At 48.6% G+C, this 18,640-nt stretch overlaps 1 protein-coding gene across 1 annotated transcript; it reads left to right on the forward strand.

Annotated features, from left to right (window-relative positions):
• Positions 1-2,676: 2,676 nt before the first annotated feature.
• Positions 2,677-11,465, forward strand: LOC102848173 (interleukin-9 receptor-like; the record flags this gene model as incomplete). Its single annotated transcript, XM_006894911.1, has 10 exons — positions 2,677-2,701; positions 5,742-5,867; positions 6,054-6,237; positions 6,328-6,506; positions 6,640-6,785; positions 7,797-7,995; positions 8,378-8,483; positions 9,615-9,699; positions 10,404-10,496; positions 11,280-11,465. Coding segments are annotated over exons 1-10 (1,329 nt in total), but the record flags the coding sequence as incomplete, so codon positions are not given.
• Positions 11,466-18,640: the final 7,175 nt, after the last annotated feature.

Genomic DNA, 18,640 nt, shown 5'->3' on the forward strand with positions numbered 1-18,640 from the left:
GGATTGATTCAGTGACTGGAATAATCGGGATGGGAGTGTCAGAGATAGTATGATTGGCACAGGACAGAGCAGAGTTTAGGGCTGTTGTACATAGGGTCGCTATGAGTCGCAAGCGACTCACACGTAACAACAACAACAACAACAACAACAACAATGTTCTTGAGTTCAGGGATTGTGAATGGAGAGTAGTGATTCTGTTATTGTACCTCTGCAGAGTTGTTTGGTGTTTGTTTTTTTTTTTTGGTTTTTTCTTAAGCAAGCTGCAGCAGGTCAAGGACTGTAGTCTTCAGTATAGATTGAAGGTCAACATCAAGAAGACAAAGATTCTCACCACTGGACCAATTGGTAGCAGCATGATAGATAGAGAAAAGAATGAAGTTGTTAATTTCAGTTTCCTCAGCTCCACTTTTAACACTCAGGAAATAAAAAAAATGAATTGCACTGGGTAAATCTCCTGTCAGGGGCCTCTCCAGAGTACTGAAGAACTATGATGTCAGTATAGAGACTAAGGTGTGACTGATCCAGGCCATGGTCTTAGTAATTAATTGCTATGCATCAGAAAGCTGGACTAAGGATGATAGAAGAATTGACGCCTTTGAATTGTGATGCTGGAAAAAAGTACTAAACATACCGTGGACTGCCAAGACAACAAACAGATGTCTTGTAGAGGGTGAAACAAGGCTTCTCCTTGGAGGCAAGGATTTTGAAGCTCCATCTCACATACTTTGGGCATATGATCAGGAAGAATCAATCCTTGGAGAGGACATCATACTTTGAAGGGTGGAGGGTCAGTGCAGGAGAGGAAGACCCCAGCTGAGATGGATTGACGCTGTAACTGGGATAATGGGATTGGGTGTGTCAGAGACAGTGAGACTGTCTTAGGATAGGGAAGAGTTCAGAGCTATTGTCCACAGGGTCACTGTGAGTTGTGGGCAGCTCGATGGAACATAACAACAACAAAGTTTAAACGCTATGTTTCCAATAGTGGACAGCAGTGAAACCTCTTCCAGCTGCTTGCAGCTGGCCTGTCCACATACATTTTAAGGTCGAGTAGACGTGTGCGTAGAGTTCTGCTGTGGGTGTGAGCCCTTCCACTCTGGCACTTCTCTCCTCAGTTTCCTTCTTCACTGTCCAGCCCTTGTGACCTTCCCCTCTGAGATCATGGTGTAAACGTTGTGCTCTGCTGGCCTTGGATTAGTAGTGAGCTCTGTTTTCTTCAGTAAATGTGAGGAGCCTTGACAGAAGAAGGAAGCTGGTCGTGGTGCTGGTAAGTAGAAAATGATGTTACTGTGATAGTCAAGAGCAGGCCAAGCTGGTTAAAATGTGAAGATTAGAAACATGTAATTGTCCCTCATCATTGCTTATATGTTTCCTGGGCTTGAGAGTTTGGTTTCGTCTCTCTCCATGGGTGCTGGCATTCTCAGATTCCAGAAAACTGATAATCTGAAGTATTCAACTCTTGCCCAGGGCTTGGAATGCATAAACACATGGACAAAAATACACATGCATGCACATATGTGTGCACACACATGTAGATAAGTACAGGCAACACATATTATGTTTATGTATCCACAGGTGCACATACATGCCTCTGCACACTAACATACACATGGGCATATGCTCATATACAGAAATATGACCTTATTTGGTAGCGTAAAGGACACAGGTCAGTAAATATCTGGAGAGGGGCTTATATCTTCACTAATCATCAAGGACATGCAAATTTTAATGACATTGCAATGTCTGCTCCTATCAGATTGCAGAGATGAGAAAGGTTGATAAGTGCTCTGCCAAGTGCAGACAGTGTCACATCGATGGTGCAGGAGAAGCGGTCCACTCTGGAGGACACTTCAGCAGCACAGATCAATTTTTTTTATTATTAATTATGATGAAAATTTACAGAGACTTTGGATTTCCATTCATTCGTTGCTGCGCCTTTCCTCCTGCCCACCCCACCCCCCAGATCAATTTTCAAATGGAGTGTTAAACCTACTAACCCCTTGAGCACATGATCCACCTCTAGGTATTTTTCCTATGGCAGGATATGTCTGGGGATGGATCATGCCAACAATTTTCCTTCCATTTCACTTAAAATAGCAGACTGTCCAAACAATCCCAGTGTCCATCTGCAGGCTGTTATCAGTCATGTACAGCTGCCAGTGGCAGGTGCTGGCTTGGGAAGATGTGGAAAGGTGTGTGGGTATGTGTCAAGGGAGGGGGCATACACCTTATTCATTCATGGCCCGAGGTCCGGACCAGGTGAAGATGTTTTCTGGGGTGAGGCTCCTATTACTTGCTTTTCCTGAAAGAGTTGAATTGTTTTTGTATTTAATTCCTCCTCGTCTCCTGGCTCAATCCTACCTGGGGAAGAGGAGGCTGTCCTAGAAGGACAGGGCTGTCTGCCCTGGGCCCTGCACCTTCTGGGCTGCTTCAGGACTGTACCTGCAGAGTGGAGGCACCCCCAGCTGATGCGGCCTTCAAAGTATCTAACCTGGCTCTCTGGCAGGCAGGGTCATGTAGCAGCAGCTCTCGGTGGCTCGTGGTTTCCATGTGGGCGGCGTATCAGCCCCTGGGCGGGCTCAAGTCACAGCTGCGGCACTCATCTCTGAGCCGGACAAGGGTCTTTACTGCCTGGTGAGGACACAGTGTTGTGCATGCTCAGCTCTGGAGGACACGATGGCACAGGGCAGGCACCTCGGAGGTGAGTGTGTCAGGCAGTGGTGGCAGAGGAGCCACTCGTGTGACTCCCGTCCACGAGTGGTGGGCTGTGGTCATCTCGCCCCCGGTTCTGCAGAGTTGTCAGGTACCCACACTCAGGTATCTCCAGAGATTCAGACCCCTGCCCGGCTGACCAGGGGAGTCACGGTGTTGTCCTGGGTTAGGCTGGCTGGGCTCATGGGCAGGCAGGACACAGGGGCATGGAGTTTCTCAGAACTTCTAATTACAGAAGAAACTGCTTCACTGATGCCTGAGCTGACCCTTGAAACAAAGGGAAATGGGTGTTCCTGTGGCCTGGGGGGCTTTCGGGTGGATGCTGTGTGCTGTGGGGAGGAGGGAGCCTGGGAGTGAGCTCTGCCTAGGGCAGCAGCCCCTGTAGGTTCCTCAGTCTGACAGGTTGTGCTTGGCGGACCCTCCTACAAAGCAGCACATCCCCATCTGCGTTTGGTCTCCACAGTGCCTGCATGTCCCAGGGTGATGGCCACTCGTGTCTGGCTCTGCCCCTTCCTTCACGCACACCCATGTGAGGAACTGTGAGTGGGTACAGTCCCAAGAGGCCAGCTCAACAGTGCCCATCTGAGGCCCTCCTGGGATCATCCTGGTCTGGACCCTGACCCTGAGGCTGAGGCTGTGAGGAAGTCTCTGAGAAGGGTCCCAGGTGGTTGTAGGGGAGCAGGACCAAGAACGTACCCTGGGACAGGTCTGCCTGAGGGGAAGACACTGCTTCCCCCCAACCCTGTACAGCCATTGTGTGACCAGGGGTTGTCCCAGCTGAGGTCAGGGCTCCCTCACCTCATCCGGTGACTTCCTGGGCTGGGGAGCCTGTGGGTGGGGGTATTTGTGGCCAAGGATGGGGTAGCCCTGCTTCAGAAATGTCCTCTCCCAGTGAGTGAGATGTACGAGGGAGAGAGAGGTTTGGGTCTACCTGTGGTTTCACCCAAGAGAACTGCGTGGGGTCCCTTTACCTGAGGACAGCTCTGTATCACCTGGGTCTACCTCAAGCACCTGACAGCTGGACTGGATGTCAGCTGACTGCTGCATTCAGGGATTAGTGAGCTTCGAAGGTAGCTCTGGGGAAGATAGAGGTCTTCCATTAATGGGTCTTAATAGGAGTCTGTCCTGTTGGTGGCTGGACAGACTGACTAACAGGGTGTATGTGGGCCCTGGCGAAGTGTCTGCTCTGTTAGGGTGTGGACTTTATGAGAGTTTGTGCTCATTGAGGAATGTGGTTTCCGTGATGGCATGGGATCCATGAAGGTGAAGATGTAGACTCCGTGAAGATGTAGGTTCCATGAAGGTGAAGGTGTGGGCTCCATGAAGCTGTAGACTATGAAGATGTGGGTTCCATGAGAGTGTAGACTACGAAGGTGTGTGCTCCATTAAGGTGTGGGCTACGTGAAGGTGTGCACTCCATGAAGTCGTGGCCTCCATGGAGGATGTGGGTTCTGTGAGAGCATGGGGTCTGTGAAGCTGTGGGCTTCTTGAAGGTACAGGTTCCATTAAGGTGTGGATTCCATCAATGTGTAGGTCGCATGAGGGCATACATAGACTTCTTAAAGGAGTGGGTTCCAGGAGGCTGTGGGCTTCATGAAGGTATAGGTTCCATTAAGGTGTGGATTCTATGAAAGTGTGGGTTCCATGAGGGTGTGGGCTCCATGAAGGCGGGGGTTCCTGAGGGTGTGGGTTTCATGAGGGTGTGGGTTCCGTGAGAGAATGGGCTCCCTGAGGGTGCGGGTTCCACTAGGGATGTGGGTTCTGTGAGAGCATGGGGTCCATGAGGGTGTGGGCTCTGTAAAGGGAGGTTCTGCCAGGACGTGGGCTCCACGGGGTGTGTGTACTTTGTGCAGGTTCTAAGCTGGTTGCCGGAGACCTGCGTGCCGTGGTCTGCATGCACACTGCTCATTTGGGCCTCCTTATCATGCATCAGACTTGTATAATGGGGCTGGTTGTCTTCCTGCTTTGGGGTTATCAGTGTTCCATCTGGAGCTGCAAATGGGGTGATAGGGTGTCAGCAGCCTCCCAGCACCCAGGTACTTCCTGATACCAGGGCTTGCCTAGGGGGCTTGCTTGCACAGTGTACTAAGGGGCAATGCTAAGAGAGTACTTAGAGAAGAGCAGTTTAATGCACAAAACCCTTGCTCTGTCGCCCCGCATCTGCCTGTGCAGAAGCCTAGGATGGATCTTTATTTGAGAGAGACAGAGGATAGGGTGTGGAGAGGTTGGCTGAACCTACCTGGCTTGTGTTCATGGGCTGGTCTCCTCTCCAGTGTTCCTCTACTTCACACAACTGCTGTGAGATTTTGAGCAGAAGACTTGTGCCATCTGGCAATGTGGCCCATGGTCATCAGCCATGAGCACCTTCCCAACCCTGGCTTCCCCTGCAGGGCGAGATATGGGCTCAGACTGGAGCCTCCTTGCAGACTTAGAGACATGACTAGTTGAGGAATTGGATCAGGAATTGGGGGTGGGAGTGTTGTAGTCATGTGTGTGAGCAGGTCAATTCCCTTTTTGGTGAACAGAGATGTTAGTGCCACGTCCTGCCCCATGGAATGTGATGAGGAGGGTGGTGCTGGCCCTCAGAGGATGTTGCCGGGAGCTCATAGAACCTAGGGAACCATCTTACACAGGAACATGCTCTATGCTGCAACTCAAGGGCAACAGCCTTGTTGAGAGGACCTTAGAACGACACTTTCCTGGGAGCCCCCTTAGTGAGGAGCATTTCATGGGGGGCATCCAGAGTGAAGAGCACTTCATGGGATCACTCTGCGTGAGTGGAACCTCACAGGGAGGAGCACTTCATGGGAGCATCCTTATTGGGAGCACGTGCCATGGAACACTCTTAAGGAAGGAGCATCCTCAGCGCATCATGGGAATATCTTCATAGGGGAGACTTTGTGTGGAGCATCCTTAATGGGGGCATCTCAGAGGAGCATCTCATGGGGGCCACCAGGGAGGAGCACTCTTCAGAGGCATCTCACAGATGGCACCCTTCCTGGGCACCTGATGAACAGGATCTCTTGCAGGTCGGTCCTTGGCGGACAAGGTCCTGATGCGGAAAGTGGGCATCCAGCTCCTGGTCTGTGCCTGTGTCTACATGGCAGCTGCTCTCCCAGAGGGAGGAGGACGAGGAGGAGGAGAAGGAAGAGGAGGTGAGGACCAGGTGCTGAGGTGGGAGGGCTGCCATCTGTCAGGACACTGTGTGGTGCAACCAGCACCTCCTTTACTGGGTTGTTTCCCTCAGGGCCTTCCCTGGGGCTGGAAGACCCACTATAAGGGGCCAGAACTGATTGGCCACCGCACCAGCCTTCAGTGAATTCTCTTGGGGTTGTTTCCAGGGGACAGCCCTTTACAGGAATGTCAGCTGCCAGTCCTACAACCTGACCACAGCCTGTCAGTCACTGTCCCAGAGCTGGAGCTTGGTACTGTCACTTGCCTCAATAACAACATCCTCCGGATCGACTGTTACTGGTCAGCCCCAGGCTTGAGCGTGGGTGGCGATGCCTGGCTCCTTCTCATCAGGTGAGGGAAAGTCAGGCTTACCTGCATGGGGTCTGGGGTGAGTGTGAGGTCCTGAAGATTACTGTGCTGACAGGTGTCCCTCCTTCCCAGTGAGCATGCTGCAGGCAGCAAACACAAATGCATCTTTCGGGCTGGCAACTGCTCTGTGGAGCTACCACCTCAGGAGGTCCTCGTGCCCTCGGACAGTTTCACCATTATGTTGCACCGCTGTGTTGCTGGGCAGGAGCAGGTCAGCTTGGTAGACCCTCAGTATCTGCCCCGAAGACATGGTGAGTGGGGTGCCCTGGATGCTGGGTGGTGGAGGCTCTGAAGCACAGTGGGCAGCCCAGTATTAGTGAGACCTATGACCAGGCCTCAGAGGGGCCCTGGGGCTGTGGCCTCATGCACCTCCCTCGGTTTCAGTCAAGCTGGATCCTCCCTTGGACTTGCAGAGCAACGTCAGCTCTGACTACTGCATCCTGACCTGGAGTGTGAGCGCTGCTCTGGAGCCCATGACCTGGCTCTTTGCCTATCAGCTGGCCTTCAAGAGGGAGCAGCAGGCCTGGGAGGTAATCTGGCAGAGAGCGTACTCGTGGTGAGAGCTGCAAAACTAAGAGTATTGTGTGGGCTCTGTCCGTGACGATGAGGAGACCAGGGCTTGGAGTGTGTGTACTATGAAGGACTCTATGTGAATTGTGTGCATGTGCATGTGCAAGTGCATGTTTGTGTTCCTGTGCCTGTGTGCATACACACGTGTCTGTCCACACACAGAAGGGTATGTCTGTGCATGCATCTGTGTGCCTATATGTGCAAGTGAATATATGTGCATGTGCACATGAACGTACCACCTTGCACATGCATGTATTTGCAGGTACACACAAATAGGTCTCCATGTGCACATATGACAAATGTGTATATCTGTGTGATAGTGTATGTATGTGTGTGCATGGGTGTGCCCGGGTGTGTGCACACGAGTGATGTCTGTGTAAATGTGTGCGGGTGATTGTACATGTGATTGGGTGCACATGTGTTTGTGTGTATGTGTGCATGGGCTCATGGGCCTTTGTCCCTATGTGCTTCTGTATAGGTGTGTACATGTTAGTGAGCCTCTGTGTACATGTGATTGTGTGTACTTACATGGGACGTAAATGTGTGTGCAGTTGTGCTCGTGCACACATGTGTGACTGTGCATATGTGCTTGTGTGGGTGCACACCACAAATGTCTCCACGCATGCATACTGCTATATATGTGTCTTTGCTCATGCGCGTGCGTATAGTTGCTTACCTGTGTTCAAGCATGAATGTGTACATGAATGTGCCCCGTGTTCATGCACATAATTGCATGTGTATGTTAGTGCATGCACTAGGTGTGCCAGTGTACACATCTATGCATGTTGCTGTGTGTCTATGAGTTTGTGCATGCATGTGTATATGGATGTCTGTGTACATGCGTAGACTTGTATGTGCTGGTATATACATGAGCACACACAGTTGTTGCCATTGTGCTTTTACATCCTGGAGGACTGACCTCCGATGGTTACCTCAGCCCTCCAGCACCTGCTAACTGCCCGACTCCACAGCAGGCCCACCACAAGGACCACATTGTTGGAGTGACCCGGCTTGTCCTGGAAGCCGTGGAGTTGGACCCTGATTCTGCATATGAGGCCAGGCTGCGTGTGCAGATGGTGCAAGAGGACGACATGGATGAGGAGGAACGTTATGAGGGCCCGTGGAGTGAGTGGAGCCCGTCCGTGCGATTCCTGGCTCCCCAGAGACAAGGTGGGCACCCTGCTCCCGTCACTCTAGTGGCCCTTCACTGAGGCAATCACTCCAACTCCCTCAGCTAACCACTATACTAACAACCCCCACCAAGAGCATAAGGAGTCCTGGGCGCAGGGAGTGTGACGGGTGGTGGGCTGCACCCACGCCTCTGGAAGCTGGACATGATCATCACCTTGGGTGGCTGGGCTGGGCCAACCACTGTGCTTAGAAGGTACTGGCCTTGACAAGTGACCCACAAGTGGGGACATGAAGGCAGGGTATTGAGCAGGCAGGAGCTTCCCCCACCAGGCTGCCCACCCCTGTCTCCTGGGCCCAGAGTGCAGATGACAGGGAATCCCAGCTAGGTGACTGCTCACAGCCCTAGTCCTGCTGCTTACAGGTTCCCGGAGCCCACCCTGGGAGAGGCCAGATGGTGCCCTCATTGCTGTGTCTATCTTCCTCCTGATGACCAGCCTGACCTACTTCCTGTTCAAGCTGTCACCCAGGTGTCTTTCAAGGGGTGTGCTGCATGGGAGTTACCAAGGCTAAACTTCTCCTTTCCACTGTCCCTTCCTTGGTCTGTGTTGGGGCGGAGTCAGGAGGAGGTGGCTGCAGCCATGGGTACCAATGCACAACCCCTCATGGGTCACGTGGCGGGGGGCATTAGGAGTCCCCGGCCGAGCTGTGGCTTGATTCCTCATATCTTCTGAGGCTTGTTCACATCCACTTATTTTGGGAAAACACTTCTGGGGACTTGGCATGTGCAGGGCCCCATTCTCAGACCCTAGAATGGAAGGAAGACACAGGCCCCTTTCTGGCTCAAGGAGGACTGACCAGGTCAGGAGGGACAGAGTGGTGAGTCAGGACTTGGCCTGTGAGGGAGGGAGAAGGCTAGAGAGCTGGGCAGAGAGCAAGGGAAGTGGGGGAATGGCGGGTTCCAGGCGGGAAGTGGTGCAGTGGTTAAAGCCATCAAACTGAAAGCTTGGTGGCTCAAACCCCACCATGTGCTCCTTGAGAGGAAGAGTCAGTCTGCTTCTATAAAGAGTTGTTATTGTTGTTGTGTACTATCAAGTCAGAACTGACTCGTAGCTGACCCTCTAGCCGGTTTCAGAAACTGTAAATGGCACAGAAGATTGTCCATCTTTCTTCCATAGAGCAACTGGTGGATTGAACCATGTGCCTTTGGTTTGGCAACACAACTCCCTACCACTAGGCCACCAGAACTCCTCTGTAAAGATTTACATCCTTAGGAATCCTGTAAGGTAGTTCTGCTCTGTCCTACGGGATCATATCACTGTGAGTCAGAATCACTTCAATGGCTTCTTCAAGGTTTTTCTTGTCTTTTTTGTTTGTTTGTTTTGGAGTAGAGACAGGGAGACTCTGGTTGGTGAGGAGGGAATTGGAGGTGCAGGGAGTGGTGGGCAGTGTTGCATGTGGCAGGAAAGGGAGCTGAGAACTGTCTGTGATGGAGGCTGTGACCATCTGTCCTGCCCAAGGACACTCACAGTCCCACTGTGAAGCATGTCTGTCAGTGTAGTGAGAGGGTAGAGGGTGGCAGAAAGAAGCCCAGGTGGTACTTGCTGGGTGGCCACCAGGACTGAGTACTGTCCCTGCCCCGCCCCACCACCCTGGTGCAGGGTGAAGAGAACCTTCCACCAGGATGTGCCCTCTCCCGCTGCCTTCTTCCAGCCCCTGTACACGGTGCACCATGGGAACTTCCAGGTACGTGTGCAGCTGCCCCCAGGTCTGGAGGCCCAGGATGTGGGCTCCTGGCCTCTAGTGGAGCCTTGAGCTTTTCTTGTGTATCTGGCGAGTTAGAATTCACACAGTGGCTTGAACATGAAATGGTCAGCTTTCAGTATTTCCCATTTCTTTCTGCCCTGGTGTCTCAAATCCCAGTCTGTGCCTCCCTCCGCTGGTTCCTTTAGGGAAGTGGTCAGTTCAAAGTCTCTTCCTTTCGGGCCTTTGCATCCTCCCCCTGAGGTGTCTGTGTCTTTCAGGCAAGTGTCAGGGACCTTCATAGTGGCTGACAGGTGGCTCCTCCAACCCTGGGGTGCAGGCAGTGCCCCTTCATGTGCCCTGGTCTCTGCAGGGGACACCAGGCATTCAGTTCTGTGGGGCCAAGACTGTCCTTCCTGTCCTTTTTTTTGTGGATGTCTGTGGGTCCGCGGGTCTTCAGAAAGATGCAGGGTCCTCCGCCATCTACAACTGCTATGCTCTGCACTTTACTTCCCACCATTGGGAGCACCTCATGTGTGGCTGAAGGGACTCGGTTTTCTGGGCAGAGACTTGGCTGATGTGTGGGGGTAAACTCAGCCTTGGAGAGGGTTGAGGGTTCCCTGGAAAAGAGGTCACTTGGTCCTTCCCATGATAAGTCCCCTGGCATAGCATGCAGTCTGACCATCTCATGCTGTGCTATGTTCCAGACCTGGACGGGGACTCAGCGAGTGGGTCAGGCGGCCGAACCAGGAGGCTCAGCCAGCAACCACGAGGTGGTGGCGCCATTGACCTGCACCCCAGTGTGGCCCTGGCCACCTTCCTGCTTGGAGAAGAAGGAAGGCCTGCCTGCTCTGGGCTCAGAAGATGTGCTACCAGAGGGGGACCTGATTTGGGAGGGGCAGCCTCCAGCCTACCTACCCCAAGAGGACTGGGTCCCTGCTCCTCACATCAGACTGGACCTCCGAGACTCAGAGGGTAGCAGTAATGATTACTGTGCCCTGGGCTATTATGAGGGGTGCCAGACCTTAATACCCCCAGGACATACACCAAGCCCCATGCTCATCCCTGCCTCAACCTGTAGTCTTTCTTTGGACCAAGGAGACCTGGACCCTGAGGGGATCCTTTTTAGGTGCTGGTCACAGCCATAGTCAGGACCTCATTGAAGGGTCATGTGAGTACCTCCCACTCCCAGCAGACAAGGGATAGGTGTCACCAGAGGGGTACCAGGCCCCCTTCTCTGGAGGTGTCTCCTCACTCTCTGCTCCCATTTGCAAGGAGGGGCCTCTCCAGCTCTGCAAAATGCCAGATGTTGCCCCTACCCCTATCCAAAGTCCCAGAGCCTTTCTTTACCCCTCTCTTTGAAGGTTAGCTAGGACCTGTACCCCAGGTGAGATGTTTGGGACAAGTGAGACCTCACTTCTTGTGCCTTTCTGCAATTAAGGGACACAATAGCTGCCCCACACAGCTCATGGGTTGGGAGGAGGGAGCCCAAAGAAGGTCTGTAGGGGAAAGGATCCAAAGGAAGGATATGAGAAGGGGTCTGCAGGAGTTCAGTAGGTGAGGGGTGTCTTGTGGGCCTACAGGGGGAGAGGCTAGGAGGTGTGAACGAGGTGGATCTCTTTGGGCACTTGGGAACAGTGAGGAACCCCTTCTACACCTCCTTATCCTTGCCCTTCCCTGACCTTGTGAAGCTGAGAGCTGTGTTCAAGAAGACCCAGGTCCAGCAGAAGGCCAGGGGCACATGGTCCCTGGCACCAGAAGCGCTATTGGTGAGTAGTGTGGATGTTGGACAGCTCAGAACCCAGCTGCTGGGCTGGGGTCTGGTGGTCTCAGGGATGTGCTGGGCTTGGGGAGTCAAAGGTATAAAGTTCAAGGTTATGCAGGACCTTGTTTCCTGTCTCCCTGGCTCCTGCATCCCTGTGACCCAGCAGGAGGAGAGCCCATTCTCTCTGCAGGCAGAGTCCCTATGTGCTTGTGGAGCCCTTGGGCTGAGTAGGGGCAACCAGGCCCCAGAATCTGTCTTTAGCAGAGATAGGGGAGTGTGGGAGGAAGTGAGGCACAGCATCCTCCACTCTGACCAAATCTAATATTGGCGCCCACTCACTTCCTGGCGCCCACAGGGGAGCCCCGAGGAGTGTATTTATAACAGTTCCTCCCTGGCCACCAGCAGGTCAGACATGTGATAGCCACAGCGGGAACACATCTTTTGTGACCACAAACCTGCTCCCCCCAGCCCCCTACAGCCAGGCTGCCAGACCCCCATTTGGGGGCTGTGTGTGGAGGCTGCCTCCTGTATCCGGAAACTCATATCCTACTGTTAAGGGGAGATGGCAGCTTATAGTGCATTTGTGAGGCTCATCCAAACAGGTGACATTAAAAAGCACTAGCTTGTCCTGACTGAGGCAGGAGACCCCTGGGAGTGTGTGCAGGGATGGGGTTACCATAGAGCAGGGCTGGAAGGACCCTGCCAGCTCGAGTCCCCTGACGGGGAGGGGGGGGGTGTCTAGGCATGACACCTGGTGGCAGAGCAGATGGTGAGACTGCAGAGGGTGTGTTGGGATCAGGCTCTATTTGTTAGCCTTGTGTTTTCAAAACCAAAAAAATAACATCATAATCAACCTTTGCCCTGTTTAATTCAGCAGCGTTTTGTACACTCACAATGTTGTGTGACCCCCACCTCTGTGTACCTCCAAACATTTTATTCATCAAAAAGGAGTCCTGAATGCCTCATTTCCCCCTCAGTTCCCCCAAACTCCTCTCTCTGTGTATATTCTGGACATTTTATAAAAATGGAATTATACAGTATGTGGTTGTTTGTGTCACTTCTTTCACTTTGGTTAATGTTTTCTAGGTTCACCCATGTAGCATGGATATTGTTGTTAGATGCTGTCCAGTTGGATGTGAGTCTTAGTGACCCTCTGAACAATGGGTCTGAACCCAGCCCTGTCTTGAGCCATCCTCATCATCTCTGATATAATTGAACCTGTTGTTACAGTCACTGTATGAATGTAGATTGTATGCAAAATTCAATGTTCTTTGTTGATATGTACTGTCAGGTAGAAACCATCTCATAGCTGACCCTCCAGTGGGTTTTGTTGTAAATCACATGCGAAACCTATACTTGGACCAGGAAGCAGAACAGAGCAGGGAAACACTGCATGGTTCAGGATCAGCGAAGGAGTGTGTCATAGGTGTTTCAATCTGTATGCAGAGCAGATCATTCGAGAGGTTGGACTTTATGAGGAGGAATGTGGCATCAGGATGGGGGAAGACTCATCAACAACCTGCGTTATGTAGGTTATGTAGATGACACAACCTTGCTTACTGAAACTTGCTTGAGGAGGACATGAGCCATTTGCTGAAGCAAAAGACTAAATTGCATTGGGAAAGTCTGCTGTCAGGGACCTCTCTAGAGTACTGAAGAGCAATGCTGTCATCTGGAGACTAAGGTGCACCTGATTCAGGCCATAGTCTTTGCAATTACTTGCTATGCCTCAAAGAATGGGACAAATAAGTAAGGATGATAGAAGAAGATGCCTTTGAGTTGTAGTGATGGAGAAGAGGGTTGAACATAATGTGGACTGTCAGGAAAACAAACAGCTTCATCCTGGAGAGGGTGAAACCAGGCTGCTCCCTGGAGCCAAGGATTCTGAAGGTCTGTCTCACATACTTTGGGCACATGGCCAGGAGAGACCGGTCCTTGGAAAAGAACATCATACTTGGAAGGGTGGAGTGACAATACATGAGCGGAAGACCCAGACGGATTGACTCAGTGACTGGAGAAATGAGATTGGTTCAGGACAGGGCAGAGTTCAGATCTGTTGTATATAGAGTCACTATGAATTGCAGGTGACTCAATGGCACATAACAACAACAACAACAAATCACATGGCAGTGGCTGGTGGATTTGAACCGCATGTCTTCGAGTTGACAGAGCAACTCCTTACCACTTGGCCACCAGAGCCCCTCTTCATTTCTTTTTAAGCCTGAACAATACTCACCAGCGAGGGTAGACTACAAGTAATTAACGGTTTATCAGGTTTCATATTTGAGTTCTGATTCAGGTTTAGGATCATGGCCTAGGGTTTAGTGTTGGTGTAAAGTTTTCGGTTTGGATCTGGGATGGGGTTAGGGTTCAGATTCCGGTTCTGCTTCCAGGTTTGGATTTAGGGTTTGAAACCAGGATAGGTTCAGTTTTAGATGTTTCGGGATAAGGGTTTGGGTTCAAATTCAGTCTGGAGTTAGAGAAAAAGTTAGGGTTAGAGGTAGCGAAAACTTTGTTCACTGTGACAAACTGGTGAGCCGAGGTCTGGGCTTGTCAAGAACAGCACTCCTCGAAGGCATTGGTACCAATGCTAGACTCGCACAGACAGACAGACTTTGATATCAAGCATCTTTTCTCATGGCCAGCAGGTGTCTTTCCGACTGACACCTGGCTGATGATGGGCATATGCTTTTTTCTGTACTGCAATTGAAGAATTTTGTTTCACCTTGCCGGGACCACATTTCAAAAATGGGCTTGAGCAAACCCCATACAACGTACACACAGCAGTATGCAGAACAAGGAATTACTGGAACAGTGGGGGGATTTCTCTGGTAAGGCAGAAGAAACGGGGGCAGAGGAAGAGTCAGTGCTCCTCTGTTATGAGGCTCCGAGCCCAGGGACTTAGCCTATGTGGTCCAGGTGGGAGTGGGAAGTCCGAGGGGGTGTCACTGATATAATTTTACTTGAATCCATCATCTACATCCATAGAAGTAACAGTTGAAAAATCAAAAGATGTGTTGCAATGGGAAAATCTACTGTCAAGAACTTCTTTGAAGTATTAAAGAGTAAGAAAGTCACTTTAAGGTGTGCTTGACTCAAGCCATAGTATTTTCTATTGCTTCATATGGATGGGAAATTTGGACAATGAATAAAGAAGACTGGAGAAGAGTTGGTACCTTTGAAATGGAGTGGGGTTGAAGAATATTGAGTAGTACATCACGGAGTGCCAAAAGAACTAACAAACACGGTGAGTAGAAGTGCAGTCAGGGTGTTCTTTAGAGACGAGAGTGTAACTTCATCTTACATATTTGGGGCATGCTCTCTAAAGAGACCAGAACCTGGAACAGTGAAGCGTCAGTGAAGGAGAAGAAGCCCTGCGCTGGACTGTTCGTCACTACAGTGGAGGCTGTGAGGACAAGGCAGGACCTGGCAGGGTTTTAATATGTTGAACGTTGGGTAACGATGAGTCACAATTGATGTGGCAGCTCCTGGAAACTCAAGTCCAAAATAAATTTTATAATAAAGAAATAATCTTCTCATTTGTTTGGTTTAGGGAGTGCTCGTGATAAACCAGCAGGGAGCTGTGATGCTCACATGAAGGTCACAGCTCTGCTGGTTTGAATCACTGCTGGCTCTGTGGGGGAAAAGGGGCAGTTACTTTCCAAGCAATTCACAGCCTCAGGAAACACGCAGAGGGTCAGCTACGATCCAGTTCAGACGCTACAACAATGAGTTGAGCTAAGTTTAATATTAAAATAATTTTTTAATTTTTTTTTGTGAAAAAAAATGCCTTCATTAGTATACAATTCCCACGTCCCTTCTCCCCACCCCCCACCCCGAGTACACTTCTCTATGCAACCTTAATTCTGGATTCCTGTGAATTTTTTAAATTTTTAAAAAATTTTATTTCGTTCTATTATTTTGTGTGTGTGTACCGTCAAATCAGATCTGACTGGTACAGGAGGAGATTGCCCCTCCTTTTCCAGCAGAGCATCTGGTGGATTCGAACTGGGCACTTCTGGGATTGCAGTGAAGCTTCTTGCCATTAGACCACCAGAGCTCCCTAATATTAAAATATTTAATAAATGCAACTTATATTATCTTTCTATTTCAACATAATAACATTACCATACAATAATAATACCATTGAGTCAGAAGTGACCCGGAGCTTACTCTCCAGCAGGTTTTCAGAGGCAGTTAATTGCACAGGAGATTACCCACCTTTCTCTTGTGGAGCAGCTGGTGGATCTGAACTGCACGGCATTGGGAGTGCAGCCCAGATTCTTACCTCTAGGCCACCAGAGCTCCTGAATGTAACTTAATATCTAATTTAAATTTATATTTATTTAGTGTTTACTATTTTATTAATTTTTTGCACAATGTTTAAAAGAAAATGAATTCTATTTAATATATTGTTGTTATGTGCCTTCGAGTTGCTTGCAAGTCACAGTGACCTGTGTCTGAACCCGGCTCTATCCTGAGCCAACTTCATTGTCTCTGACACACCTACCTCCATTACCTCAGTCACTGAGTCAATCCATCTCATCAAGGTTCTTTCCCTCCTGCGCTATTCCTCCACCCTCCCAAGCATGTTCCTCTCCAAGAACTGGTCCCTCCTTGCAACATGTTCAAAGTATGTCAGACAGAGCTTTAGAATCCTTGCCTCCAAGGAGCAGCCTGGTTTAACCCTCTCTTGGACAAACTTGTTTGTTCTCTTAGCAGTCCATGATATATTCAACACTCTTCTCCAGCACCATAGCTCAGAGACATCAATTTTCCTTCTGTCATCCCTAGTCATTGTCCAGCTTTCTTATGTATAGCAAGTAATTGCGAAGACCATGGCCTGGATCAGGTGCACCTTAGTCTTCAGACTGACATCATTGCTCTTCAGTACTCTGGAGAGGTCTTTGATAGCAGACTTTCCCAGTGTAATTAGTCTTTTGATTTTCTGTCTGCTAGTACCAAGAGTGTCAATTGTGGAGCCAAGCAAACTAAAGCTCTTAACAGTCTCAATCTCTTCACCATCCATCATAATGCTGCTAATTGGCCCAGTAGTGAGAATCTTTGTTTTCTTGATGTTGAGCTTTAATCCATATTTAATATAATTTTATTAATTTGATGCATTAGTTTAGTATTTTGGACTGCCAAGAAAACAAATAGATTTGTCTTGGAGAGGGTGAAACCAACTTTCTCCTTGGAGGCTAGGATTTTGAAGCTCTGTCTCACATACTTTGGGCACGTGGCCAGGAGGGACTAGTCCTTATAGAAGGACATCATGCTTGTAAGGGTGGAGGGACAGCACAGGAGAGGAAGACTCAAGATGAGATGGACTGATACAGTAACTGGGACAATGGAGTCAGAGTCAGTGAGATCGCTTAGGACAGGGAAGGCTTCAGAGCTGTTGTACATAGGGTCGCTATGAGTCAAAGGCAATTTGATGGCACATAACAACAACAAATAATAATCTTAACATTTACTTTAATACTATTCAATTATTTTCTTGTCTGTCATAAAAGATTTAATTTTAATTAATGTTATTGTTGTATACTGTTAAATTGAAACCAACCCATAGCTGACCATAAGATGGGTATCTCAGAGGCAGTTAATCACATGAGAAGAGATTGGCCATCCTTCTCCTGCAATTTTATTGTATAGCAAAAAATGTTTAATTAATTTTAATATATGTAATTTCTTTTCTTTATTTAATATTTATTATATTTTAATGTTATTTTAGAATCAAATGAAATTTGATATTTAATTTAATTTTGTTTAGTGTTTTCATTCTGCTTTAGTTCACTTTAATTTCATGTAAATAATATTTAATGAAATATTTAGTTTAATTCAATATTTATTTTGCTTAATATTTAATTTTGTTTGATATTTTAATGTAATGCATTTTACATTTAACATAAAATTATTTTAGATTATTATTGTTTTATTTCCTTTCATTTAATATTTATCTTAATTTAACTATACATTAATCAATTTAATGTTATGTTACATGAAGTTTTATTTTCACTTTATTGACATAATCTACCATTTTATATAATAAATTGTATTTTAGAGCTTATTTCATTAAATTTTAATTTAGTTTAAAAATTGTATTTATTGTATTTATTCACTGTATAAATTTACTTGTTTACCCTAAATAAATCACAGTTATGAGTACTGGCGGCCTAGTTCAAGAAGCTGTGCTATAATCCTGAAGGCACACGGTTTGAATCCACCAGCTGCTCTACAGGAGAAAGATGGGCAGTTTCCTTCCATGTTATTAACTACTTCTGAAAACCCACCAGAGGGTCAGTTATGGGTCGGTTCCAACTTGACGGTACACAACAATCACAGTTGAGTCTTTCAAAAGATATTTCTGTAAGATGAAAGTAATGGAAACTAGGGAGCTCTGGTGGCCTAGTGGCAAGAAGCTGTACTGCAAGCCCAGAGGTATGCGGTTCAAATCCACCAGATGCTGGAGAAAGAGGGGCAATTTCCTCCTGTACCAGTCAGATCCGATTTGATGGTACACACACAAAAGATAATAAAATTAAAAAAAGAAAGTAATGGAAACTATTTTCATTTGTTACTGGGTCATGTTAAACACGACAATGCTTGTGTATGAAAAAAGGATAAGCTCAGAAGTGCATTTATAAAATACTCTAGATGAGTTTACTTCCTTTAATGACAGAGTTGTTGTTAGGAACTGTTGAGTTGACTCATAGAGACCCTGTGAACAGGTCTGAACCCTGCCCTCCTCTGTGCCATCTTCATCAACTCCAACACACTTGGCCCAATGCTGCCCACTGTGTTACTCCATCTCTCTGAGGACCTTCCTTTCTTTTGTTGACCCTCCAAGCATGGTTTTCCTCTTCAAAGTATAGACTCACCTGGCAAAGTATGTGAGCCAAAGCTTTGTCATCTTTGTTACCAAAGGGAATTCTGGCTACACTTTCTCCAAGACATATTTGCTTGTTTTTTAGCATCCTTGGGATATTTGGCACTCTTTTCCAACACCACCACTCAAAGGCACCAATTCTTCTGTCGTGCTTATTCATTGTCCACTTTCAGATGCACAGCAAGTGATGGGAAAGATGATCGCCTAAAGTAGGTGCATCTTAGTCTTCAAACTGATATCATTGCTCCTCAGTAATCTGGAGAGGTTCATGACAGAGGTCTTGCTCAAAA

This window comes from Elephantulus edwardii, unplaced genomic scaffold (assembly GCF_000299155.1).
Source record: "Elephantulus edwardii isolate Elephantulus edwardi_28Jun2011 unplaced genomic scaffold, EleEdw1.0 scaffold00151, whole genome shotgun sequence".
NCBI lineage: Eukaryota > Metazoa > Chordata > Mammalia > Macroscelidea > Macroscelididae > Elephantulus > Elephantulus edwardii.